Raw genomic sequence first — 26,592 nt, 5'->3', positions numbered from 1 at the left:
AGAACGTCTCCGACTTCATTGTGTGTCTTGTGGTAAATAAAAACAAACAAAAATAATTAAAAAATAAACGAAAAAAGCAATTGTAACGAGAGAAAATAAGCAATAAAACAAAATAATTGAATAAATGAAGAAAGAAAATAAAATAAAGAACAGCGCCCAAGTATGCGAAGCCATACGCAAAGGGGACACCAAGCCGCTGAAGGGATCCCGTCAACGCTATCGCATCGTTCCCTTAAAGGGATACTGAGGCGGTTTTCGAATCAGCTAACCTTCTAGGGTTTTGAAGTAGTGTCATTGCTGATCACGTCTGTGAAATTATTTTTTCGATTTTGGCTAAAACAGTGGCGCAATCACCAATTAAAAATGCGATGTTTAAATTTCCCGCGCCCCGCGCGAGCGCCGGAGAGGGGAACAGCGGAGAAGGAAACCTCGTCCATGTCGGCCAGCGTGACGTCATGTTGAGGAGCCGGGGATGCTTCGGCGCACCCGAGCGCGCTTTCAGCGCGCGTTGTTTCTCGTGCTGCATGCGTTGTTCCTCGTACTGCGTGCGTTGTGACGTACGAAGTGTGTCAGCCGACCTTGAGAATCAGATTAAACAGGTACTACTCTGCGTTCGTGTCCACGAACAACTACGGCCGCGACTGTGTCGTCTTCCACTGTTTTCCTCAAGATCACAAGCTCGCAGCGCAACCGCTCGCTGCTGTGACGAAGAATTCAAGTCGACTAAAGCAATCTTACTCTGCTCGAAACACTTTCGTAAGAGCGGCTACAGGCAGAGCTTGTCCTAGTGTGATCTCTGGAGATTTCTGTCGAAAAGACGCGACTGAACCATGACACAGTTCCATTGATTTCCTCGCGCATAAGAGGCGTGTCACCATTCCGAAGAAGCGCCTCTTTTAAAAGTAGAAACATGCTCACTTAGCCCCTGAAGAAACCTTATAGAGGCTTAAGCATGCGTCGCTCTCCTCAGCTTAGGTGCGGCCAGACCGCCTGAGACGTGCTCAGTAAGGCTCGGTTAGTGATTTTATACTCGGTTCGACGTGTCCAAGCAAACAAGCAAGCAAGCAAGCAAGCAAGCAAGCAAGCAAGCAAGCAAGCAAGCAAGCAAGCAAGCAGAGCAAAGCACCATAAAGCAAAGCATAGCAAGCAAGCATCGAAGCTCTTCATATGCGGCATCTCGTTTAACCCCAGCTAAGCAATTAAAATGAAAGCGTTCGACGTTGATTTCGGATGCAAATTTATGACAGAAATGAATGCCAACCGAGTTTTTGCAAAAAAACACCGCAACCTTACTCGGTTTCTTCATCAAGTTATGGCAGCGGGCGAGTTGCAGCTAGCTTGGCTTTTAAACACACATATAGTTGGCAACTACTTCACTGAACCTAAACTGCAAATCTAGGAAGGGCGAACGTTTCCGAGGCAGCGATTAATATTTTCTGGCATCTGCTGAACGCGCCAGGAGTGAAGCGTATTTGTGCGCGTATTTGGCTTGGTTTTCCAGCGCACCATGATTGCGTCACTATCTTGTGGTCACATGCCTCGCAGTGCTTGGCCACTGCGCTTCGCTAATTTTGACACCAACTTTGTGCTCCTTCATCGTTTCCTTGAAATACTTTCTTGCCCCAACCTGCAACGCCGGGTACTGAGAACGGGATTTTTGGACACAGTGCTTTGGGCCTTTTCTTTAGGATGACGCTCTTCCGGGCGAGCCAGGAGGCGTCCGGTGGTGGTAATTGACTTGAGTATTGTTCGCACCCCTTCCTTTCCGAGAATACGAGCCGAGGTTGTGCTGGCACCTTTTACGCATGGTCTGTATCGCGTCTTTGACGCTGGCGTATGCTTGTGCTAGGCATAGAATTTTTTGCTTGTGTCTTTTTTGGTTTCAGGGGATACGTGGAATGAGCAAACTGTAGTATCCTTTTCTTCGGTGGTCAGTAAAAAAAAAATAGTCGCCGTATTCGCTTTTACAACGACGCGGAAAGCTGCGATCTGCCCTCAACGCAGCGCCGGATCCGCATCGGCAGCTTCTCCAGTCCTCAAAGTGACGTCACGACCTCTCTTGACCAATCACGGGCGGCGGCGCGCCGCGTGACGTGCCCCGCGGCACAGGCCGCATATTTCGGCTAAAAAAAGGCAATTCGCGCTTGTTTTTGCCTTATTTGGATGCGATATTCCAGTATACAGCATGAAAAACTATAGGATGCCGCTGCCAGCCCAATTTTCAGAAAAAGTGCTTCAGTCTCCCTTTAAGGTGGAGCTTTGGTGTCTCCCGAAATTTAATCTCCTCTGCGCCCACTGCCCCTTCACACCCGTCAACCCCTGGCGTAGGACCGTATCACCGATTGAATGTTCATGGAGCAACGGATCCCGAGGCATCAAAGATGTATATCCTTTATCGCCGGGTTATAGTGACCGGAGGTGAAACGTATCAGGTCATCTGACGTCCCTGAAACGTAGTCCAAGCAAATATTTCGAGTGCAGAAGATGTGAGTTCCAAAACGTGAGTACTGCTTCCCTCTCATTTTAGGGGTAAATTTCAGTTCTGGGCACCTGGTGGAAATGAAGCCAGTGAAGTTATCCCGAAAGCAATTCTTGTTAGCATCCCGAGGTCGCTGTTCTGTGTAGCAATGGAATTTGAAGGGAGATTGAATATTTCTGGAAATTAAAGGCGGCGGAAGGCATCTCAGAGACGGTGGTGCACGTGAGGAAAAAGCATGTGTTCACTTTAAAAATGCGCACTAGCTTATTTAATGCCCTGTACTCCTCGTCAAATTTTTGAGGTGGCTTTTTATTGTGGCTCATATAGTGGTAACAGAAGAAAGATAAAACTCACTGGACGCTTAAGGCACTCCCTAATGGAAATTTTCAGAGCTGCTGTTGAGATTATTTTCATTTGGTGACATATTACGCTAAACGTTCTGACAGAGGCATGCATATAAATGATCAGTTATAACCGCACTTCCAGTACCTCACTCATACTCCATCTATGACTAGTCCTTTTCTCTGGTCTTCCGCTCCAGATGCGCGGCGCCTTCACCGCAGAGTCCATCCTCGGGCGCCGCGTTTGGTAGCAACCGCCGTGGACGAAGCGTGCCACATTCCTCAACCATAACCAGCCGCTCGCGCTCGTTCGGCCGACTGAGCGGTCGGCCTACGATGACGAAGCGACGCACAATCCAAGGAACCGGCTCTTAAAGGGCAACTGAAGCGGTTCTAGAATTCGATGATTTTAAGATTCGCGAATGTGCGAAATGTGCTGGTAAAGCCTGCGAAATCGTTTTGCTCTAGCATTTGAAATGGTGGCGTAATCGCCGAATATATTTTATTCGGCGATTATTCGGCGAATATATTTTATTCGGCGGGTATATTTTTTTTGACCTAATGATGTCATTACTTGTTTCGATGTTCGCCCCCCCCCCCCCCCATTATGCAATATCCCTCCAGGGGTCTTTCCAATAAATGATGATGATGATGATAATGAAGTCGTCGTCGGCGTTCAGGCTTCACTAAAGTGCACAGCGACGAGCTCAGGCCCCGACAATGACGTCACGTATGACGGCAGTACGTTTCCAGCGAAGAAACGGTTATTCCATGAAAGAAAAGCGACGCCATCGAAGGTGAAGCTCCCGATGCATTGTTTGGCGCCATCTGACGACACACAGCAGCATGCAGCTGTAAGCAGCGGACATCTGAAACTTCGGCGACAATGACGTCACTGCCGACTTTCCCCGCACTCCTTCAACGTAGGGAGAAGAAGCCTAAACATAGTCGCGGTTTTAATCGATGATTATGACACCAGTTTAAAAGCTAGTGCAAAAACACTTTTCATCGTTTATCTAGATGCTTGATAGATTCGAATTCTTGAATAACCTGGAGTTCTCAAAAAACCGTTTCAGCTTCCCTTTAACCGCTCCGCTTTAAAACGTACGCAGATTTTCACGAGTTCTTGCATCTGGCCGCATGACGTTGAACAGTCGACTACTTACGGAATATTGTAAGAGGCCCAGTAACCTTGTTTCTCCAATACGGTGGTGACATCAGCGGACAAGGAATATCCCCTGTTCAGAGAAAAGAAAAAGAAAGCGACTGACCACGTAATCTCTGCGTAGCCTTGCAAGTGGCATGACAGTTTTCCATCTTGTAAAGTACTAACTCAAGGGTGTCAATAACGCAAAAAAAAATAAATTAAAAGGAATCCGTGCAGTTTTATACACTAATCAATGCTGCTACATGACAAATTGTACATTTTCACCAAAATGTAATCAGCTGAGAGAAAGATGAAGCGTCTTCCCACGTTGTCTACGAAGGTAGCACTGTAATGGAGGCGAAGCTTAAGATTCACAGAAGGAGAGCAGTAATTTTTTTTTGCACCACAGCTTTATCAGAAAGCCCCGCAGCGGGCACTGCCGTTGTGGGTCAGTTGTGTGTTAACCACCTTTCAGTTGTGGATCAAGTACCTTTCAAAGAAGCGCAGCAGAAATGAAGTGCTCAATCAGAGGCAAGAACTGATCGGTGCTACCAATGCATTGCACACTCTCTTCCCCACGTCTCGTTTCTCGATATTCTGTGCATGTGTGGTGAAAATAAACTGAAACATGAAATCTCCGTTCCTATACTGCGCTGCTCTGCTGAACTCGTACTAAGGTAAACAGCTATCTCGAATAGCCTCTATGTTTCCCTGCGCATAGACCACAGTTTTAAAATTCGCTAATTTTGCGAAACGACAACGAGAACTCATTCTTCAAATCGATTTCAGAGTGTAATCGGCGCACTGGAACGCAGGTGTGCTGTGTTACTCAATATGTATTTTTTCTGTGCTGTAATCCCTCTGTACGCTTTTGGGCTCTGCGGGGCTTTTGGGCTCTGCCTTAGTCAAGAATGAAAGCTACAGAAAACACTGAGCGCTATGAAAGTTAGAAACGCATAGCGCACTATCGAAAAGAAAGCTTTAAAGAAAGCTATCGAAAAGAAAGCATTAAAGGAAGAAAGTGATCAAAGTGCGTTTGAAGAGAGACTCAGGTCTGTGGTATACCTAGCGGAAATTACACTGACACTGAAGATGGCTCTATAGAGTATTGGCTTTCAGCAAACTGGAATACATGGGTCTTTGTGACTGCGTTGACGTTCGTTTGGCTACAAATTTATTACTGAAAGCATTAGAATAAAACTACAACGCATTTTGCTTGCCACTATATTAAATCTCGTAACGTCAAAACGGAGAGGTCTCCGTCATCGCCGACTTGGAGTGGATGGCAGTCCACCCTGGACACATAGATCGGCAGGAAAAAAGCGCCTCTGCAATGTACTTGCGAGGTCGGCCGGTGATGGCGACACCAGCATTTAATTTCTTGGCCTTTCTTAGCTTCATCATCATCATCACCAGCCTGACTACGCACCACTTCAGGGCAAAGGCCTCTCCCACGTCTCTCCAATTAACCCTGTCCTTCGCCGGTTCTGGCCACCGCATCTCAATTTTAAGTGCAAGTAAGGCTTTTGTGATTACAATGTGTCTATTTCAGAGCAAAATAATAGACTCGGATGGCACATGCAATCGGATGAAGAGAAAAGCGTTAGTCTACTAAAGTGACGAGAAGGTACCAAGAGAAAAAAAAGCGCAGCAGGGGGTGGCAGAAAATCTGGCGGGCGGAAGAGATTGGGAACCATGCCAACATCCTAAGAGCAAAATTTTGAACATTAGAAAATTGTAATGTGTTCTTATGGAAATATTGAAGGCAATGGTCTATTATTCCGATGTGACGCAAAATCTTTCTTTTGAAGCTTTTCCATTGCTCGCATCGAGCAGCAAGACTGCCGTAGAAAATCAATGGGGAACGCTTTTGACGATAGAAAACACGTTAATAGCGAAAAAATGGAAGCCTGCCGATGGGTGGTGTGCAGATAGAGGGATGACTGTCATACAGTCATAGTGAAATCTTATAATACATGAAAAAATTGCGTTCATAAACTCTTTTTCGTTCGGAAATGCTTTTGTACGGAATTGTCTGCTGTCAATGGGGAGATAAGGGCGCCGCAGCTAACACAGGAGAGGGTTACTTGAAGACATAGGGGAGGGGCCTTTGTCCTCCAGCCGATATATTTAGGATGATGATGATGATGTTTAAGCAGACTCCGATATTACGCAGGAAAAATCAGTATACTCACGGTAGCTCTTCGTGGTACCACACAAAATCTGGGGGCAATTTGTTCATTCCGCGCTTGAATAGGTTGTAGTTAATTACGGTCCATTGGCTGTTGCCACTGAAAAGTAGACCAAAGAAGGTACAATGTAACCGTGTGAGGGGAATTTCTTGTCCACGACGAATATCGTCAGTGATCGACTTAGGCAGCAAAAACTGTGGTTGCGCGAATATTATTTTTTAATAAGCCTCAAAAACAGATAATTGCTTCAAATCGAATATGAAATAATGTGGACGAGATGGGTTTATTTCTAAGTGTTAATAATTTTACATTCCGGAGAATAAAACTTTTATCGGCAAATGGTCCACCAAGTCCCACCGAAAAAGGCAGTATTCTGATGTTTAAAATAGCAGGCTGCAACATTGGTCCCCGTTCACAAAAATTAAATGTCTACATAGTAGTACTACAAATTATGAAGCATTAAAACAGATCCAATCTACAGCAACATAACCCTTAAATAATAAGAAATCAAGTAATGTAGAAAAACTTCTTGCTGGGCGAGTTGGTGCATAGCTTTCTTGGGATGGCGTAGCACACACGAAACAACCCACACAAGAAAGAGCAGGAGATGCTCTTTGCGGACTTTCTGTCATCTTCTGCTCTCTCCTGTGTGCGTTTTTTCGAGCGAGCAACGCCATTCCAAAGAAAATAAGAAATCATGGCCTGAGAAAACAATGCACTCAGAACATCATACGCCGTAATGTTAAAAAAAACTGCTCTCCATGACCAGGTAGGTGGCGGCCTATTCTGGTACTTGCATTTCCTCAAACCACTAAGTCTTTGCCAGGCGCGCAGGTTGTAATACTGCCTTTGTTTTGCCACTCTGCTTGAGAAGTGGAAGCGCAACAAAGGACAGATAACGCGTGTTTTGAGTATGCCTGAAACAAAGTGTAGGTCCGAGCAGTGTGTACAGAGACACCTGCATTAGTCGGAAAACCGCTCGTCGCTGCACGGGCGTTGCGGCCGTGATGTGTTCCTGTATCGTTCATCCAAGCATTGCATCCAAGCATTGTTAAGAGCACAGTGACGCCCTCTGACAAGAGTTCATTCCTGACAACATCGTAAACCCGCCGCGGTGGCTCAGTGGTTACGGCGCTCGGCTGATGACCCGAAAGACGCGAGTTCGAACCCCGGCCGCGGCGGACTACTTTCGACGGAGGCGATATTCGGGAGGCCCGTGTACTTTGCGATGTCGGTGCACGTCGAAATTTCCAGGTGGTCGACATTTCCGGAGCCCTCCACTACGGCTTCCCTCAGAGCCTGAGTCGCTTTGGAACTTTAAACCCCAATAAACCAACTTGACAGCATCGTAGGTCCTCTGTGAGACGACGGGTGTAGCTTTCCTAATTTTCGTTAGGATGCGGTGTTTATGCATTGACAGTGAAGACCAAAAAAAGCCGGCAGTGGCGGCACCATCTGCAAGGACTCAGATTAATTTACCTTTTTTCACCTGTGGCCATTTAGAAGTAAGGCTTTTTGACGGGCTAGTTCTTCCTGTCGCTTCTTTCCGGTCGTCTCTATCCTTTTTCCTGTGAACGCCTTTTTAGCGCACAGCCTTTCAAATATGAATTCCATTTAGAGAAGAGTCGGCTAGAATGAGATGTTCTGGTAATTAACGCTCCATACCTTTTAAAAGTTCAATGAAATTAAATTGAGATTCATCTGGCATCACCTATCACGTGTCTACGGTAACGTAGCATAAAGCTTGCATTATTTACTCTAGAGCGCAGTTCTTAGGCGCCCGTTCCTGTGTTGTGTGTTGTAGTCTGCGTTGGTATAGTCCGCATAACATGGCACCTGGAAGGTGCCGTGTTACACTGCGTGACAGATGCCGTGTTACGGTGTGTGACAGGTGCCGTGTTACGGTGGGTGACAGGTGGCGTGTTACGGTGTATGACAGGTGCCGTGTTACGGTGGGTGACAGGTGACGTGCTGGCAGGTAGTGTCAGAGCGAAATGCCACCTGCCACGGCGAGAGCAGAGGAATGGAAAACCGGAATGCGGCCGCCAGGGAAAGATTCCGGAGGGTGGCTAGCAGCGTAACACGCCACCTGCCAGAGGTGGAAGGTGGCGTGTAAAGAGGTGCGCTCAAATTTCGCATTACCCACTGTAGTATTCGTCAGTAATTTTTTATGCCTTAGTTAGAGCAAGAAAATGGCAAAATGGGGCTTTGCGAACGCGGAAGCAGATGAAAAAGCCGTGAATTTATGCAGACCACATTTTTTGGTACTCTGCATCTCAGCCGGGCAAACTTCCTGTATCAACGTTAAGTGCTTAGTTAATGCAATTGTAACTTTATAGGGCTTTCGCGATGTTTTCGAAAGCTAACGCTTCGCGTCCTTACTGTGAGTGGCAAAACGTGACATTGTGGCGTTCTTGAGGGCCTAAAGTGAAGATAATGGTTTTAATGCTGGCTTCAAAGTGATACCCCTGTTTTATAAATATCGATGATAGTGCTGACGTTTTAAAAAAGGAAAACGCTGATTGCTTACAAGCGCGCAGAAAACCCAAAGAGAAGTCCAGACTGTATCACACTATATGCGCTTGCAAAGGCATGCAGGCAGCCTCGAAAATCCCACACCCAAAATCTGAGCAGTGAGAGGCCACGCTGCCCAGCTCAAGCCTAGCGAACGAAGACAGCTGGCTCACCGGTTCCAGCAAGCAACTAAGGCCGTAGAAGCTCTGTATTAAGGGCCCCTCCCTGGTCGAGGGGTGGAAAGTTGTTTATTGAATAAAGTGCTTTCATCATCATCATCGTTAAGAAAGCTCCGGGGGCAGCAAGCAGCGCTGGTGCAATTTGAAGTTTTGGCGATCCCAAAGGCAATCACCATAGACCAGTAAGCAAAAGAGAGGCAGGAACTGCATAAGTTCTTTTTTCGCCACCTGAGTGGCACGCACTTTCCGGCGGTTGAGAGCAGCTAGCTGTAGAGCGTATTCAGACAAAGCAGACTCTCTTCGGCCTGCCCTACAATCGCATTGAAAGCGTCTTGTTAATGCGCTGCGAGTCGAACCAATTTGGCAATGTTACAGAAGTTCGCGCAAAAAAATGAGACCACAGAAGAGACAACAGAAATCGCGTCAGTATTGCAAGGACTGGGTGAAAGAGCAACAGTTTTGACACTATAGAACCGGGGAAAGTTGAGGAAAAAGCAGTAATTTCAAAAATTAGCAGAAGGTTCAGAGTGGCTAAGCGCGGAATATCGTGCATTAGCACCAGTAACGGTGGGCACTTAAGGTCCTCACGAGCTAATGGCATTTCACCTAAAAGTCTTTACCCAGCAGGCGTTTACCATGAAGGCCTTCACCCTAAAGGCGTTTACCATAATACCTTTGTCCTGAAGGCAAAGGCCCTGAAGGCCTTTACCGCAAAGTCCTTTCACCTAAAGGCTTTTACCCTGAAGGCATTTATTTACTGTTGTGTCCCCTTATTGCTTTTGTGTGTGTGCGCCCCCGCACCCTCCTCCTAACGACCACTCGCATCCTCCTCCTAACGACCACTCGCATCCTCCTCCTAACGACCACTTGCCCTTCGTCGCACGCTGTCGCCAGATGCCCCCCCATGGTGCGCCCCCGCGTGCGCCCCCGCATCCTCCTCCTGTTTTGGGAAGCCACTCCCTCCCGTGGACGCTTCTCCGCTCCCTCCTTTCTTCGGGCGGCCAGTTCGGCTCCTGCCTCGGTCGACGCTGGTCGCACCCTCATCGGCTTTAAATAAACGAAGTCTTAAAGTACCGTGTGCGTCTTTCGCTGCATTCAACACAGCGACCGGACACGACATTTACCTTGTACATCTGCGCCCAGGTGAAGGCCTGCCAGGTCGCTCACAACCCAGTGGGCAGGTGGGAAGCCTGCCACGAAGCAGGCTTCAGGGACGTACAGTCTTTGTCAGAAGTATACAGCCCGATGTGTCTGTTTCTGAGCCGTGCAGCGCGGCTCCTCCTACATACTCCGGAACACTAATCTCACGAAGACGGGAGGAACTTATGTCCTTAACCTTCTCAAGCTTAGGACTGTCCAATGTGCTTAAGAGTCGCGTTACACAGCTTCGAAGCAAGCTCCTTGGGCCGTATATTTTTGACAGACTGTAGTAAAAGTAAAAGTAAAAAGTAAAAGCCTGAAGTAAAAATGCGCAGCTATCGCACACTCAAAGGCCAGTTGTAGGAATGCCTCGTTTCTAGCATGCCATGAAACAAAGCACGGCCGGATTCTCTTTACAAGCAGCATTTGTCATGCGGTTAGGCCCACAGAGACTGTCTATGTCCATGGAGTCAGCGTCACGTGAATTAGTTACAAAACCAGTAATATCTTAATTTTCAAATGCCGTCATATTTTTTTTTTAATATACTGTCAATCCCCAGGGGGATTGTAAAAGGGTGATTGTAATTTTGCTTCGCGCAGTGGAGCGAAATGCGACAGTTTGAAGTTTTTAACATCATGCAGTTTTCTTGCGTTCCGGCCGCTTGCGATGACATTTTCACAACTACTCATATTGATGATAGGACTTGTAATGCCATGAAATGCCATATAATGCCAATTTTTGCATGAGTGTTTCACTCACCGCTGTCAGTATCGTGTAGCGGTAGCCCACATTCTCCAACCCATACACTTGTTTTATGAAACTCTCATCCATTCTGAAACACTCAAGCAAAAAATAAAAGGCAAAGCGCGCAAGGGGCCCCAAAGGAAGGTACGAAGGTATCTTCCTTTGGGAACCTTCCTTCTTTCCGTTTCAATAAACCTTCTGTTGATAGTCAGCGACTCTCCGGTCTTCTCTCTTGTTCTTGTTGCTGCGCTGTTTCCTTCAAGTATGTACTAACTCACTCAACTCGTCGATTTTCTCGGATCTATAGGTAATTTTATCAATATAAATGTTGGAACTAATTATTTTGATGTCGCTGTCTTTGCTATATATAGTAATTTATTCTTCATTCAGTTACTTACAAGGAGTCTCAATACAGAGTTGAACTCTGAGACCTGTTTTATTACTACATTTTCCTTCGACGAATAAATTATTGATTGATTGATTGATTGATCGATTGATTGATTGTGAGTGAGTGAGTGAGTGTGTTAGTGAGTGAGTGAGTGAGTGGGTGATGAGTGAGTGAGTGACTAGGTGAGTGAGTGGGTGATGAGTGAGTGAGTGACTAGGTGAGTGAGTGTGTTAGTGAGTGAGTTATTGTGTGAATGAGTGATTGTGTTAGTGAGTGAGTGAGTGGGTGAGTGAGTGAGTGGGTGAGTGAGTGTGTTAGTGAGGGAGTGGGTGAGTAAGAGTGTGTTAGTGAGTGAGGGAATGAGTGAGTGGGTGAGTGTGTTAGTGAGTAAGAGGGTGAGTGTTTTAGCGAGTGAGTGAGTGTGTTAGTGCGTAAGTGAGTGAGTGAGTGAGAGAGTGAGTGGGTGAGTGAATGGGTGAGTAAGTGAGCGAGTGTGTTAGTGAGTAAGTGAGCGAGTGGATGAGTAAAAGTGTGTTAGTGAGTGAGTGAGTGAGTGAGTGAGCGAGGGGATGAGTGAGTGGGTGAGTGTGTTAGTGAGTAAGAGGGTGAGTGTTTTAGCGAGTGAGAGAGTGTGTTAGTGCGTAAGTGAGTGAGTGAGTGAGAGAGTGAATGGGTGAGTGAGTAAGTGAGTGAGTGTGTTAGTGAGTATGTGAGCGAGTGGATGAGTAAAAGTGTGTTAGTGAGTGAGCGAGTGAGTTAGTGAGAGAGTGAGAGGGTGAGTGAGTGGGTGAGTGAGTGAGTGAGTGTGTTAGTGAGTAAGTGAGCGAGTGGATGAGTAAAAGTGAGTTAGTGAGTGAGCGAGTGAGTTAGTGAGTGAGTGAGAGAGTGAGAGGGTGAGTGAGTGGGTGAGTGAGTGAGTGAGTGTGTTAGTGAGTATGTGAGCGAGTGGATGAGTAAAAGTGTGTTAGTGAGTGAGCGAGTGAGTTAGTGAGTGAGTGAGAGAGTGAGAGGGTGAGTGAGTGGGTGAGTGAGTGAGTGAGTGTGTTAGTGAGTAAGTGAGCGAGTGGATGAGTAAAAGTGAGTTAGTGAGTGACTGAGAGAGTGAGTGGGTGAGTGAGAGAGTGAGAGGGTGAGTGAGTGAGTGTGTTAGTGAGTAAGTGAGCGAGTGGATGAGTAAAAGTGAGTTAGTGAGTGAGCGAGTGAGTTAGTGAGTGAGTGAGAGAGTGAGAGGGTGAGTGAGTGGGTGAGTGAGTGAGTGAGTGTGTTAGTGAGTAAGTGAGCGAGTGGATGAGTAAAAGTGTGTTAGTGAGTGAGCGAGTGAGTTAGTGAGTGAGTGAGAGAGTGAGAGGGTGAGTGAGTGAGTGAGTGTGTTAGTGAGTAAGTGAGCGAGTGGATGAGTAAAAGTGTGTTAGTGAGTGAGCGAGTGAGTTAGTGAGTGAGTGAGAGAGTGAGAGGGTGAGTGAGTGGGTGAGTGAGTGAGTGAGTGTGTTAGTGAGTAAGTGAGCGAGTGGAAGAGTAAAAGTGTGTTAGTGAGTGAGCGAGTGAGTTAGTGAGTGAGTGAGAGAGTGAGAGGGTGAGTGAGTGGGTGAGTGAGTGAGTGAGTGAGTGTGTTAGTGAGTAAGTGAGCGAGTGGATGAGTAAAAGTGAGTTAGTGAGTGAGCGAGTGAGTTAGTGAGTGAGTGAGAGAGTGAGAGGGTGAGTGAGTGGGTGAGTGAGTGAGTGAGTGTGTTAGTGAGTAAGTGAGCGAGTGGATGAGTAAAAGTGAGTTAGTGAGTGAGCGAGTGAGTTAGTGAGTGAGTGAGAGAGTGAGAGGGTGAGTGAGTGGGTGAGTGAGTGAGTGAGTGTGTTAGTGAGTAAGTGAGCGAGTGGATGAGTAAAAGTGTGTTAGTGAGTGAGCGAGTGAGTTAGTGAGTGAGTGAGAGAGTGAGAGGGTGAGTGAGTGGGTGATTGAGTGAGTGTGTTAGTGAGTAAGTGAGCGAGTGGATGAGTAAAAGTGTGTTAGTGAGTGAGCGAGTGAGTTAGTGAGTGAGTGAGAGAGTGAGAGGGTGAGTGAGTGGGTGAGTGAGTGAGTGAGTGTGTTAGTGAGTAAGTGAGCGAGTGGATGAGTAAAAGTGTGTTAGTGAGTGAGCGAGTGAGTTAGTGAGTGAGTGAGAGAGTGAGAGGGTGAGTGAGTGGGTGAGTGAGTGAGTGAGTGTGTTAGTGAGTAAGTGAGCGAGTGGATGAGTAAAAGTGTGTTAGTGAGTGAGCGAGTGAGTTAGTGAGTGAGTGAGAGAGTGAGAGGGTGAGTGAGTGGGTGAGTGAGTGAGTGAGTGTGTTAGTGAGTAAGTGAGCGAGTGGATGAGTAAAAGTGTGTTAGTGACTGAGCGAGTGAGTTAGTGAGTGAGTGAGAGAGTGAGAGGGTGAGTGAGTGGGTGAGTGAGTGAGTGTGTTAGTGAGTAAGTGAGCGAGTGGATGAGTAAAAGTGTGTTAGTGAGTGAGCGAGTGAGTTAGTGAGTGAGTGAGAGTGAGAGGGTGAGTGAGTGGGTGAGTGAGTGAGTGAGTGTGTTAGTGAGTAAGTGAGCGAGTGGATGAGTAAAAGTGAGTTAGTGAGTGAGTGAGAGAGTGAGTGGTTGAGTGAATGGGTGAGTGAGTAAGTGAGTGAGTGTGTTAGTGAGTATGTGAGCGAGTGGATGAGTAAAAGTGTGTTAGTGAGTGAGCGAGTGAGTTAGTGAGTGAGTGAGAGAGTGAGAGGGTGAGTGAGTGGGTGAGTGAGTGAGTGAGTGAGTGTGTTAGTGAGTAAGTGAGCGAGTGGATGAGTAAAAGTGAGTTAGTGAGTGAGCGAGTGAGTTAGTGAGTGAGTGAGAGAGTGAGAGGGTGAGTGAGTGGGTGAATGAGTGAGTGAGTGTGTTAGTGAGTATGTGAGCTAGTGGATGAGTAAAAGTGTGTTAGTGAGTGAGCGAGTGAGTTAGTGAGTGAGTGAGAGAGTGAGAGGGTGAGTGAGTGGGTGAGTGAGTGAGTGAGTGTGTTAGTGAGTAAGTGAGCGAGTGGATGAGTAAAAGTGAGTTAGTGAGTGAGTGAGAGAGTGAGTGGGTGAGTGAATGGGTGAGTGAGCAAGTGAGTGAGTGTGTTAGTGAGTAAGTGAGCGAGTGGATGAGCAAAACTGTGTTAGTGAGTGAGTGAGTGAGTGAGTGAGTTAGTGAGTGGGTGAGTGAGTGGATGAGTGAGTGGGTGAGTGAGTGAGTGAGTGAGTGTGTTAGTGAGTAAGTGAGCGAGTGGATGAGTAAAAGTGAGTTAGTGAGTGACTGAGAGAGTGAGTGGGTGAGTGAATGGGTGAGTGAGCAAGTGAGTGAGTGTGTTAGTGAGTAAGTGAGCGAGTGGATGAGTAAAACTGTGTTAGTGAGTGAGTGAGTGAGTTGGTGAGTGAGTGAGTGGGTGAGTGAGTGGATGAGTGAGTGGGTGAGCGTGTTAGTGAGTGGGTCAGTGTGTTAGCGAGTGAGTGAGAGTGAATGAGAGAGAGTGAGTGGGTGAGTGAATGGGTGAGTAAGTGAGTGAGTGTGTTGGTAAGTGAGTGAGTGAGTGGATGAGTAAAAGTGTGTTAGTGAGTAAGTGGGTCATTGTGTTAGTGAGTGAGTGGGTGAGAGTGAGTGGGTGAGTGAATGGGTGAGTGAGTAAGTGAGTGGGTGTGTTAGTAAGTGAGTGAGTGGATGAGTAAAAGTGTGTTGGTGAGTGAGTGGGTGTGTGAGTGGATGAGTGAGTGGATGAGTGAGCGTGTTAGTAAGTGGGTCAGTGTGTTAGTGAGTGAGTGAGTGAGTGAGTGAGAGTGAGTGGGTGAGTGAACGGGTGAGTAAGTGAGTTAGTGTGTTAGTAAGTGAGTGAGTAGATGAGTAAAAGTGTGTTAGTGAATGAGTGAGTGGGTGTGTGAGTGGGTGAGTGAGTGGGTGAGCGTGTTAGTGAGTAAGTGGGTAAGTGTGTTAGTGAGTGAGTGAGTGAGTGTGTTAGTGCGTAAGTGAGTGAGTGAGAGTGAGTGGGTGAGTGAATGGGTGAGTGAGTAAGTGAGTGAGTGTGTTAGAGAGTAAGTGTGTGAGTAAGTGAGTGAGTGTGTGGGTGAATGAGTGAGAGTTTCAGTTGCTCCGATTCCAAGAGACAAGTGCACCTGTCACCTGGTCTATACTCAGCTGGGTAGACTTCAAGAATTTCCCCTCTGCTGTGAAAACTCAGGCAGAACGGGTATTTGTCAAATCCATATGAAACGTACCGAGTGCTGCTCTGGCAGGCAGCCTTTTTTGCTGCTTGCAAAAGCGCCATTGCAGCGTGGCCACAATATAAAACGTTGCAACTCCTTCTGTTTTCCTTTGCGAGAATAAGTGTGCCATCCTTCCCTACCAGAGCTCATATATTTTCTTTTTTTTGTGCACAATGCAGTGCAAAGGTGCGCTATGGCAAGAGTGGGTTATATAGTGTATATAGAAACATACTCTTGGGAGCATAAAATGTGCATATTGACATAAAGACACACCTTTTATGCTAGATAACAACGCACAAAAAAAGTGAGAAAACCCAAAATACTACAATAGGTCTGCACACTGGGGAATACATAATTATGCCTCCAATGTCGGATGCAAATGTCCCAGATGAAAATTAGCGATTGGTCCCAGGTAATGCGTTTCAGTCTTCATAGTAGATTGGAACGCAGTTTGCTGCATTTGCATAATTCGTTTCCTGGATGCACATCCGCATACATTGCACTACGTGAACGCCCGTTCGTCAGCAATAAAAATCATTCCACTAGTGGTTACTCAGGAAGTAAGGGTAGCATGTGTGGAAATCAGGTAAGGGGCTCCTCCGTGGGTGGCGGATACTCACGTTCCTCCTCCGCCCTTGGAGTAGACGTGGACCCACTCCTTGGCGTCGCGGGCGAGTCGCGATGCCGCCAGGCTGCGGAAGGCTGAGGGCACACTGTTGTTAGGCGAGACACGCACCCACAGGTCGTCGTTCTGGTTGCGTACCCCGGTGCCCAGAACGTCCTGCGTTGCAAGGCACGCCCATTAGACCTGCTGTCATAAATTGGGACCTTAATTTTGTTCCGGAAGCAACACTACGACAGGTGTGAGCGATTTCGCGGGTGGTGGTGGTGGTGAAAACATTTATTAAAAGGGACAGGAGGATGTTTGGATCCGCCCTTGAGGGACTGATCCTTACAAACACTAGGTGGAGGTCCCTAGTATGGGACCCCAGTGGCGGTGGCCGCCGCCCGGGCGCGCCCGACTAAGTCTTGTTGGGCCTGTAAGTCGTGGCAGCCGAGCAGGGTCGCCTCCCAGTCCTCCCGGTTTGGGTTAGGGATGGGGGAATAGCCGGGTTGGAGGAGCAGGCCCACACCATGTGATAGCTGTCAGAAGACACCGCATTACAGTGCGGGCAGGAGCCCCAGAGAGCCCCAGCTGCGCACGCGCGAGGAGCGAGTGTGAGACAGTAACCGCGTAATTCCCTTTTCTGAAATACTATTTTTATTTTCTTCATTACAGCCCTTCTTTCTCTTTCTTTTTTCATTCCCACTTCCTCCCTTCCTCCACAAACGGGTGACGGGTGTCCACCGAGATATGTGAGAAAGTTACAGCGTAATTTCCTTTCCTCAAATGCAATTTTCATTTTCTTCATTACGGCCCCTCTTTCTCTTTGTTCTTTCAGTCCGACTTCCTCCCTTCCTGTACAGTGCGGTTCAGCTATCCGCCGATATGACAGAGAATTACTGCGCCAATTCCTTTCCTCAAAAAGTGTTGCGTTCAAAGGGCAAAGGCATCGCGCCGAACAGGTGGTGGCGTTCCGTGAACTCCTTGGCAGCGCTACAACTCGCTACATGTTCCACTCCTAAAGGCGAAGCTTAAACGTCCTTAATCAGCAGTTAATTAGTAATTAGTCATTGATTAGTAGTTTGGCATTACTTAGTAATTAGTACTTAGTTATGTATGACGTCGATGCGGAAAACGCTTTCGCCTGTGCGCACTTGAGACAGTCAGTGTCCCCTGAAATGCCGCCGCCGCTGTGATTTCCGCGCCGTTGCTTCCGCAATTTTACTCGGGATGGCCATTGGGCAAACCACAGCCATTTTTTTTCTCCTGCCTTTTCGCTGAATCACCTATGTGCAAATTATTAGGGATCAAATTTTTTTCCTTTTTCGAGCTCCAAAGATGTGCTGGCTTCTGAGTGAAATCATATGCCCCCCCCCCCCCCCCCCCCCCAAGTAGCTGCACTCAAAGAAGCATGCACCGGGACACGATCTCCCGAGAGTACTTGCCAGGTTCATGTTGGTCAGGTAGAAGTCGTCACCCGAAGATACGCTGCCCGGATACCCAGAGAACGTCACTGTGGTCGCTGGTACCGGTTGACCTGCATCAAGCGGAGTGCACAACCATTGCGTTACGAGACTATTCCTCGCGGCAACTTGAATGCGCTTAGCAGAAGCTGAAGAGAGCAGAACCTAGTCTTACATCCGGTTCGGTCTTCACGTCCACCCGCCTTCATTCTGTCGTGACTAGTCGCATTCAAGTTGTCAAGCAGTACCAATGAGAATTATTTCTCGCACTGGAGACTATATTCCCTGGTTTTCATCGCTGCTGCGTCAGAGATGTAGTAACAGTTTCCGTGCTCCTGCACTCAGTGCAGCTAACTTAATGCGTGGTTTTACTACTGCAGCGCATTTCATATAATAACACCAGGAAGAACTGCTGCATGGTGTTCTCAAAATCGCTTACGCTAAATGAACCTTGTTACACGGTAAAGGCTCAAGAATGGCAAGAGTTATGATATTCACTTCCTGACATTGATAGTCAATGATAATTGCTTTCCTCTCCCTTGCGATATTATCAATCCATATATGGGGAATGAGCTGCTGAAGTAAAGGGGGGGGGGGTCTCGTGATGAGCATGGAGACGTGCTTTGCTCCGTAGGACTTAAGCAGGTCGCGCAGTGCTTCCAGTGGCCAAGCACTCGGAGAGGCCTTGTCAGACAGGAAGTTTCCAATGATAAATCCAAAACTGGTGTGCATAAGCTTTTCTTCACACTGGCTTGTAAACTTCCTACCTTCTTTCTCCTACCACTTCTATAATTTCTAAAAAAAAAAAGAGACGTTTCCCTCTCCTTCAAAGCTGCTGCTCCAAACCACCGCCAGCCACACATGACCGACCTTCCCGAATGCTACAAACGAAGGTCCCGAGTTCTCTTTCGCGCCCACCTATTTTGTCAATCGAAATGGATTCTGTCGCCTTTTTTTTAGGCTCGGGCATGTTGCACAGAATTACGACGAAGAGAACGAAAAACACCACATGCGCGCTCTGGATAGAACCTTACGCCCCCCCCCCCCCCCCCCTCAACCCCAAGAAAGAAAAAAAAAGTAGGATCAGTCCCCGAGTGTCCGTACACTCGCTGCTTATTAACCTCCAAAGAGCTATCACGTTGTCATCGGGGCATTTTTGAAGCAGATCCCGAAAACAGTGAGCCTTCCCGTCAGCGAACCAAACAACTTCGGCTGAGCAGGTACGCGGAACCCGCAACCGCGATGACATCGAGGGTTTGGGCCTCGTCTTTTGACCTGCCCTCCGCATCTCGGGATGACCATAACGAGGGTCCAGCGGGATTCGGACCTGTATGCTTTCTTACAGCAATTTTTTTTATTTGCATGGCACGCGTGACCCTCTACAGAAACCTTCTTAACCAGTAAGTCAAAGTTGAGTAATCCATTTTAGCATCTTTATCATGCAATAAACTCTGGTTTATGGCTTGTTCAAAGTAAGCAAAAAAGAATAGTTGGAAAGAAAGAAAGAAAAGAACTAGAGTGAAATAGGACTAGGCCAAATGTGTTTTGGGGAAAAGGGGTTAACACTGTACCCAATTTCCAATACGCAGAACTTTAGGGTTTCCCCAAAACGCGCTTGACTCGAAAATTTTCCAGTCCGCGGGGGACTAAAAAACGCAAAAAAGGCAAGCAGACCAGAATTGCAAATACACAGTGCAGCATAGTTGTCGCGTTTGGTAATACATACCATCCGCTTGTCCAACCTTGTGTCACAAACTCCAAATCTCTCATCATCATCATCATGAGCCTGGCTACGCCCACTGCAGAGCAAAGGCCTCTCCCATGTCTCTCCAGTTCACACTGTCCTTCGCCAATTGCGGCCACCGTATCCCCGCAAATTTCTTAATCTCATCCGACCACCTAACTTTCTGCCGCCCCCTGCTACGCTTGCCTTCTGGTGGAATACACTCTGTTACCGTTAAGGACCACCGGTTATCTTGGCTTCGCGTTACATGCCCTGCCCAAGCCAACTTCTTCCTCTTGATTTCAGTTAGGGTGTCATTAACCCGCGTTTGTTCCCTCACCCACTCCGTCTGCTTCCGATCTCCTAACGTTACACTATCATTTTTCTTTCCATAGCTCGCTGCGTTGTCCTTAACTTAAGCTGAACCATCTTTGTTAGCCTCCCCATTTCTGCCCCATAGGTGAGTACCAGTAAGACACAGCTGTTGTATACTTTTCTCTTGCGGGGTATTGGTAAACTGCCATTCATGATCAGAGAGCCTGCCATATGCGCTCCACCCCCTTCTTATTCTTCTTGTTGTTCTTCTTCTGTATATCACTAAGAAAAGTGGAAGGCCAAAGCAGTCGCTAACCTGATCCCGCGAGCAGGCTGTAGCGGAAGACGTACTTCTTGAGCACCTTGTTCATGGCCCCGTAGTAGCCCCAGGTGGCGTGCGACGCAATGGCGTCAGTGTTGCCGCCCGTCATCTTGAAGAAGGCAACGCCGGTGTCTCGCGGCGCCCTCGGACCGCGCTTCGAGAAAGCCCACTCCAGGTCGCCCACGTCTTTGTAGAGGTTCAGAAGCCTGCGTGCGGGGCACATGGACTGCAATCGGTCTAACTGTTTGGCCTGCTGGCCTAGGGTGCCCCTCACACCCGTTCCGAACCCTGTGGTTACGTGTTTGGTACTTGGTGTGCGTTGCGAAGCGCAAGCAGAGGCGTAGAGGGCTGCGCGTTAAAAGGTGCATGACTTGCAAAAACCAGCAGTAAGCATATTTGTTAACTTGTGTTCGCGCCGTTCTTAGTAATTCTTTTCATTCCGCCCGCATTTTGCCGTAGCGCAAATAAACATACAATGTTCGAAGAAAGAACATTATGCGGAAGCGGTGGTTTTCAATGACAGGTGCGTGAGTTGAACGCAGTACAAATAATTGGGATATATTTGAATCTGCAAGCAAAACAAGCATAGGTGACTCGCGCAGATACAGCCTTTAATGACACTACCAGCTCGCATCTAACACCCTCGTAACGACCTCTCGTGCATATCTGTAACTGTCTGAGTGTATTATGAGAACAAATAGAGATAAAATGTGGGTTTTCGCTGGATTCCCAGGTGAAAATCTTTCCCAGCTCAACTGGTTTACGGAACAATTCCCAGCTGGTTCCAGTTGGAACCAACTGGAACCAGCTGGGAATTGTTCCATAAACCAGTTGAGCTGGGAAAGATTTTCACCTGGGTTTCTTTCAATCCACTGTGCCGCTTAGGAGCCGTGTTTTTTAACATGACGTGCCAAGTTTCTCGAACATTTGTTTTTGCAGGTTTTCACATTGTACGACGTCACCATACTTCGTGCAGTGAAGCTCTGCACCCTCTGGCCGCCGATAGACTTCCCTGGCTCCGCGCCACCCTATCCCAGGCTTCTCGGAGCATGCAAGAACAGCGACACCCAACGATCTTAGCCATGGAGGAAGGAAGGCCTCCAGGAGAGGGCCTTAGGTCACATTTTTCGAAACCAGACGTGAGGCCCCACCATGGTTGGCCGCCGTCTCACAGCGCTTGCGCGTGTGCACGAGGCAATAAAGCAGACGACGCCGCTGCACCCAACATTACTATGGACTACGCCGTCGGCCAAAGACTCCCCGTAGACCCTGCGAAAATCTCCAGACATTTTCAACTCGATTTGTGTCTGCTACTTTTGCTGGCCACGAAAGTTTACTGATGGTAAGGTCCTCTAGCAAGGCTTCCATGGAACATGTGGTACGAATTGGAGAAAGGTCATGCTGGTAAAAATCAGGGGGGCACTTTGCTGACCTAAAGTGCGGTGAGAAGAAAGCCTTAAGCGCGGTGTCGCTGCTTGTCTCACTGATGTGTGGTTAAGATGTTAAGCTTCGCCGCTAAGAGCAGAACGCGACAGCGTCTTGCAACGCTGCCAGGGAGTCCACAGGCTTTGCTCGTCCCCATAAGGGAATGGAGGACGACGGGAGTGAACGAAGACACCCTATTCACTAGACGCGCCTTTGTTCATTCCCACTAGATGATCTAGTGAAAGTTAAGAAATTTTAACTTCACCCGTATCAGCTCAAGTGTAGCTGAAGTGTTGTTATTGTTTTCATGTCAATCCCGAAAATAAAGAAAAAAAGCTGGTATGGCCGAGTGGTTAGCGTGCTGGTCTCGCACTCCAGAGACCCTAGTTCGATTTCCCAACTCGACCAATTTCCTACTCGGTTTTGTTTATTTTTCAGGTCTGACCAGAAAGGTTAATTAAGCAATCAACTAAACTCAGTCCCACTTACTTGGAGCATCACTACACCATCCATTTAATTGGTTGCACGGTTACTAGCCAAAGTACCATTGGCCCCGTTTGAAATTCGCGCACTGTGACGTCACGGCCATTTCGACCAATTGAAAAGCGTGACATTTCTGTCGACAGCTCCTGCTTACAACGATGAGGCATAAAAGGATTCCGCCTTAAAACATGTGACTTGCGGCACACTTTTTTGCTTGCAGCTCTAAAGAGCGTCTCGGATAGCGAGGGCTTCTCCTGAGCCTCCCTACCTCTACGCTCCTAGCGACTGGCTTTCTCAAGAAAGTGATTTAATTCGCTGCGTTAGGTATATTCTACTCACAGCTTGCGTTGATGCTCGGCTGATGGTTTCTTTTGCCAACAAGTTTACTGGAGGAAATAGGGCGACAGGAAGCTCGTGTCTTGCGTAGTTTTTCCTATGCTGGTTAATCCCTAGTATATAAGTGAAATGCGCAACAACTTAGACAGGACACACGCTCTTCTGGTTAATCCCTGTTTACCTGGGTTAAATTTTTTCTTCACGCTCGCTTCCTGTTTCACCCTGATCCTTCGAGACGCTCTTAGTAAAAGAGAGGCATAAACAAAAACAACCAATCAAGGCGGAAAGCTGGGCTAGTTGGTGTGTGACAGTTAATTCAAAAGACTAGCGCAATAAAACTAGGACAAAGACAGAGAAGGAGACAGGACGAGCGCTAAACATCAACTGAAGGTTTACTAGAACAAACAGGTACTTAAAAAATTACAGACGATTACGTTACTTCGTAATGCGAAATTTGAGCGCAGCAAATAAGCTGTTTCACCTTTTCGATAGATTGAGGCAAAGAAATCGAGCAACACATGTATGCGCTATCACAGAATTTTTTTTTTATTTTTCACACGTATTCCTTTAACAAAGACTCCACTAACAGTTCTTGACAGTCATGAAGGAAGCTTTGTGGTCGGAGAAATAGACTGATATATGTTCGACTTGGTACACCAATGCTTTATTCTCAAAGACGAGATCTATACAAGTGCCTCGCGAGGTTGTCACAGCCGTGGGACGCGTTACGAGCGAGAGGAACGGGATGTTCTCCCGCATAAGTGTTAGGAAATTGCTGTTTGTCTTTATGTCAACATTAAAGTCCCCCACTACTGACACCGGTGTGGATCGATGGACGGTTAATGCGAGTTGCAGGAAGTGCACGACGTCTTTCGTGAGTGCGGTAGGGGCGAAGTAGGCAGCTACTACCAGCAAGCCGTTGGGCAACTTTGCGGCGAACAGTTCGCCAACTTCATGTGACGTGCCAAACATTTCGACTGGTATTGCAGAGAGACCTGTGCGCAAGTAGATAGCGACTCCCGCCGCTCTGTTGTGGTCTCTGCGAGCACCACAGCAGTATAGGAAATCTATGATTTCGAGAGGCTCTTCGGGATCCATCCAGGTTTCAGCAAAGCAAAGTACAGAGGAATGGCGCAGAATGTGATCGTGGTGTACGTCCTTGGCATGTGCGGCAAGGGAGCGTACGTTAAGAATGTGGTTGTGAATGATGAATGAAGTGCTGCCAGCGAATGACGCGTCAATTGGCTGTCTGCGTGTGTTACTGATGTGTGGTTAACATGTTAAGCTTCGCCTGTAAGAGTGGAACGCGACAGCGTCTTGCAACGCTGCCAGGGAGTCCACAGAACGCCATCGCCAATTCGGCTGTACGCCTTGCTGGACAGTAAATTTATTTTTTGAGGAAAGGAAATGTATCTGTCTCGCATATCTGGGTGGACACCTGCACCTCGCCGTAAGGGAAAGGGGGAAGATGGGAGTGAACGAAGACGCCGTATTAGCTAGACGCGCCTTTGTTCATTCCAAACCATTCAGCTGGCATTACGGAGTGGCTAGCGTGCTCGTATCGCACTCCGGAGACCCTGGTTCGATTCCCCAACTCGACCAATTTCGCTCTCGGTTTTATTGATTTATGCGGTCTAACTAGAAAGGTTAATTAGGCTATTTCATATTTATATTATTGTATTTCTATCCATCGTGTTCTGTCATTAACCTGTCAATTGTTGGAACTGTCTGGGATGTTCGACACAACGTATATGAAACGAGCAACGTCTTACTGAGTGGGGAAGTGCGTTGTGGTGGAGGGAACGCGGCTTCGTTCTTATCTGGTTTTTTTTCAGCAGCGTCTCCTTCCGCGGACGCTGTTGTCGCTGCGGCGCGCGTCTTTCTTTTTTTCTGACCTCTTCATTCTCCTCTATATTAATTAGACTAATTGATTAATTAAGCAATTAACTAAACTCAGTCCAACTTAGTTGCAGCATCACTATACGATCCCTTTGATTGGTTGCATGGTTACTAGCCAAAGTACAATTGGCCCCATTTGAAATTCGCGCACTGTGACGTCACGAGCATTTCGACCAATTGAAAAGCTGGGGGCGGAGCTGGTTACGAGGCCGACGACGACGCGAAACCCAGGAACGGACGCCAAAGAGCTGCGCTCTAAAACACTTCAGTGGCACATGCGCACACTGGGTTACAAAGAGCTCGAACTAATCAAGAAGTGGCAAACAGTTTCGAAGATACATGGTTTCTTTCCTAGTCAGGGCAAGTGACGTCGTGCTGACACACTTGTCACCTTCCCTGTTAATGTGATAAGCCTCACAAATCTCACGACCTAACCTTGTGCCTCCCCTACCAAGCACACACGTGGCATCAAACGCCGGCACGCATCCGCACCGCTTACAATGCGTAGCCAAATGGCTGCCCCCCGCCAATGAATCCACCAGCGTGCGATTCTCTCGTAGCCGTTCATTTAGGCAGCGTCCAGACTTTCCCACCTAACATCTACCGCAGGAGAGGGGTATGCGGTATACAATGCCAGCAGTGCACGGAACGAAGTTGCACGGCAACTTGCATGGCATTGTATACCGCATACCCCTCTCCTGCGGTAGATGCTACGTGGGACAGTCTGGACGCTGCCTAAATGAACGGCTACGAGAGAATCGCACGCTGGTGGATTCATTGGCGGGGGGCAGCCATTTGGCTACGCATTGTAAGCGGTGCGGATGCGTGCCGGCGTTTGATGCCATGTGTGTGCTTGGTAGGGGAGGCACAAGGTTAGGTCGTGAGATTTGTGAGGCTTATCACATTAACAGGGAAGGTGACAAGTGTGTCAGCACGACGTCACTTGCCCTGACTAGGAAAGAAACCATGTATCTTCGAAACAGTTTGCCACTTCTTGATTAGTTTGAGCTCTTTGTAACCCAGTGTGCGCATGTGCCACTGAAGTGTTTTTAAGTACCTGTTTGTTCTAGTAAACCTTCAGTTGATGTTTAGCGCTCGTCCTGTCTCCTTCTCTGTCTTTGTCCTAGTTTTATTGCGTTAGTCTTTTGAATTAGCAAAAACTTCACATCAGCGAAAGTTTAAAGAACGCCTCGCCGCCGCTTTCTTTTCCAAGTCATTCAACTTGTTCGCAATGAAAATCACTCCGTGGGGTGAAGTGGGCAAGAGTGATGCTAGTGCTCGCGAATTAAAAATATGCAAATACAAATGCTATATACAAGTGAAAACAGCGTTCAGGCACGAGGGCACCCAAGACCGGATGTTACAAGGATCAACAACCGTGTTTTATGCGGGTCGTGTCTTAATTCATATTGGTTCTGCAAGAAAAAAAATGCCCAAATATAGAAAAAATAAAGCGAGTTCGTAAGTGACCATCCCACACTAGATAGATATTCAATTTATCTGTCACTAAGAGCGATCGATGGATGGGAACATCGAGGCATGGCATAATACTGATGGCTTCGCTGATTTTTCTGTTGCGTTGAGTGAGCTACTACAGACCAAAATCGACGCTGGCGTAGAGTTTGGCAGCACACCTGAAGTCATCAACATTAAGCACAAGTACAGCTCATGCGTCATTGTTCAATTCGTCCATCGGTCTTCTTGACAAAGAAATTATGTAATTTTGGATGATGGCTTCAGAGCTCTGCTTTCCGTATTTTTCTTTTTTTTTCAGCAGTTTTCTTCCGCAAATGCCGTTCATTCAAGTCGCGACCAACCAACAAAACGGGGTTGTTTTGTCAGCGTCGTGTTGTGCCCCCTCGTTCTACTTCATGTGGAAGCGTTGTTGTCACCTGTACCGTCTTTGCCAAAAGTAATCGGGCAACACTGGTTTTTTTCTTTGCCACGTGGTGGAGCCCTTACGGTAGCCCTTAAACTCTGAACCTGTGCAAAGTAAGGCGAGTCTCGTCCTGACGTTCTGACACATTTCGGTCTTCAGGTGCGCCGTAAAGGCTCCACTGTACGGTTGAGATGCAAAAACCTATGGCAAAGGCGGAACGTCATGCACCAACCAGCCGAACTGTTCACCCGGGAGATGAAGCGGGCTCGTCCCTGTACTCACACAAGTCTCTCAAAGTCCGCTGGCAACTCGTGCGGCTCGTAAAGAATATCCGTCGCTCCAGTCAGTCCACGCTGCAAGCCTGATATCTGCAGCACTGCCAATTCGACCTGCGACATCAGGATGGCCTTACCTTAAAGTGAAACTGCATAGGTTTTAGAACTCAACGAGCTTAAGAGGGTCGAATGTGTGAAACTTGCAGGTAAAGCATGCGAAGTCCTCTTGGGGTAGCAGTTGAAATAGTGAAGTAATCGCCGATTAAAATCCGGACGCCCTTCAAGCTTCTCCGCTGCGCACAACGCCAAGTGGGAAGCGCATGATGACGTCATCGAAGGTATCGGTACATTTCCAACGCACAAACGCCTGCTTTGGAGGAAAAAAACGAACGCCACCGAAGGCGATCCCTGCCGAGAGTTGTTTGGCAGCGTCTAACGAGTCAGGGCAGGGCGTGGCGGACGACAGCGGTAATTTGAAATCATACCTTCCGTGACGTCACACTGAATTTCCCTGCACTCCT

The 26,592-nt window shown here is 47.6% G+C and overlaps 1 protein-coding gene across 1 annotated transcript in view; it reads right to left on the bottom strand.

Moving 5' to 3' along the window:
* Positions 1-26,592, bottom strand: part of LOC149326751 (putative aminopeptidase PLBD2) — a 70,420-nt gene that overhangs the window by 32,465 nt on the left and 11,363 nt on the right. The window contains exons 3-8 of the mRNA XM_089563101.1: positions 26,079-26,185; positions 19,769-19,980; positions 17,397-17,488; positions 15,968-16,128; positions 6,163-6,258; positions 3,987-4,058 (exon numbers count right to left, since the gene is read on the bottom strand). Coding sequence (XP_089419227.1) covers positions 3,987-4,058; positions 6,163-6,258; positions 15,968-16,128; positions 17,397-17,488; positions 19,769-19,980; positions 26,079-26,185 — 740 coding nt within the window. The remainder of the gene's footprint in view (positions 1-3,986; positions 4,059-6,162; positions 6,259-15,967; positions 16,129-17,396; positions 17,489-19,768; positions 19,981-26,078; positions 26,186-26,592) is intronic.

This window comes from Amblyomma mixtum, chromosome 10 (assembly GCF_055824585.1).
Source record: "Amblyomma mixtum isolate Tamu chromosome 10, ASM5582458v1, whole genome shotgun sequence".
Classification (NCBI taxonomy): domain Eukaryota; kingdom Metazoa; phylum Arthropoda; class Arachnida; order Ixodida; family Ixodidae; genus Amblyomma; species Amblyomma mixtum.
This window is presented reverse-complemented; position numbering and strand designations above follow the sequence as displayed.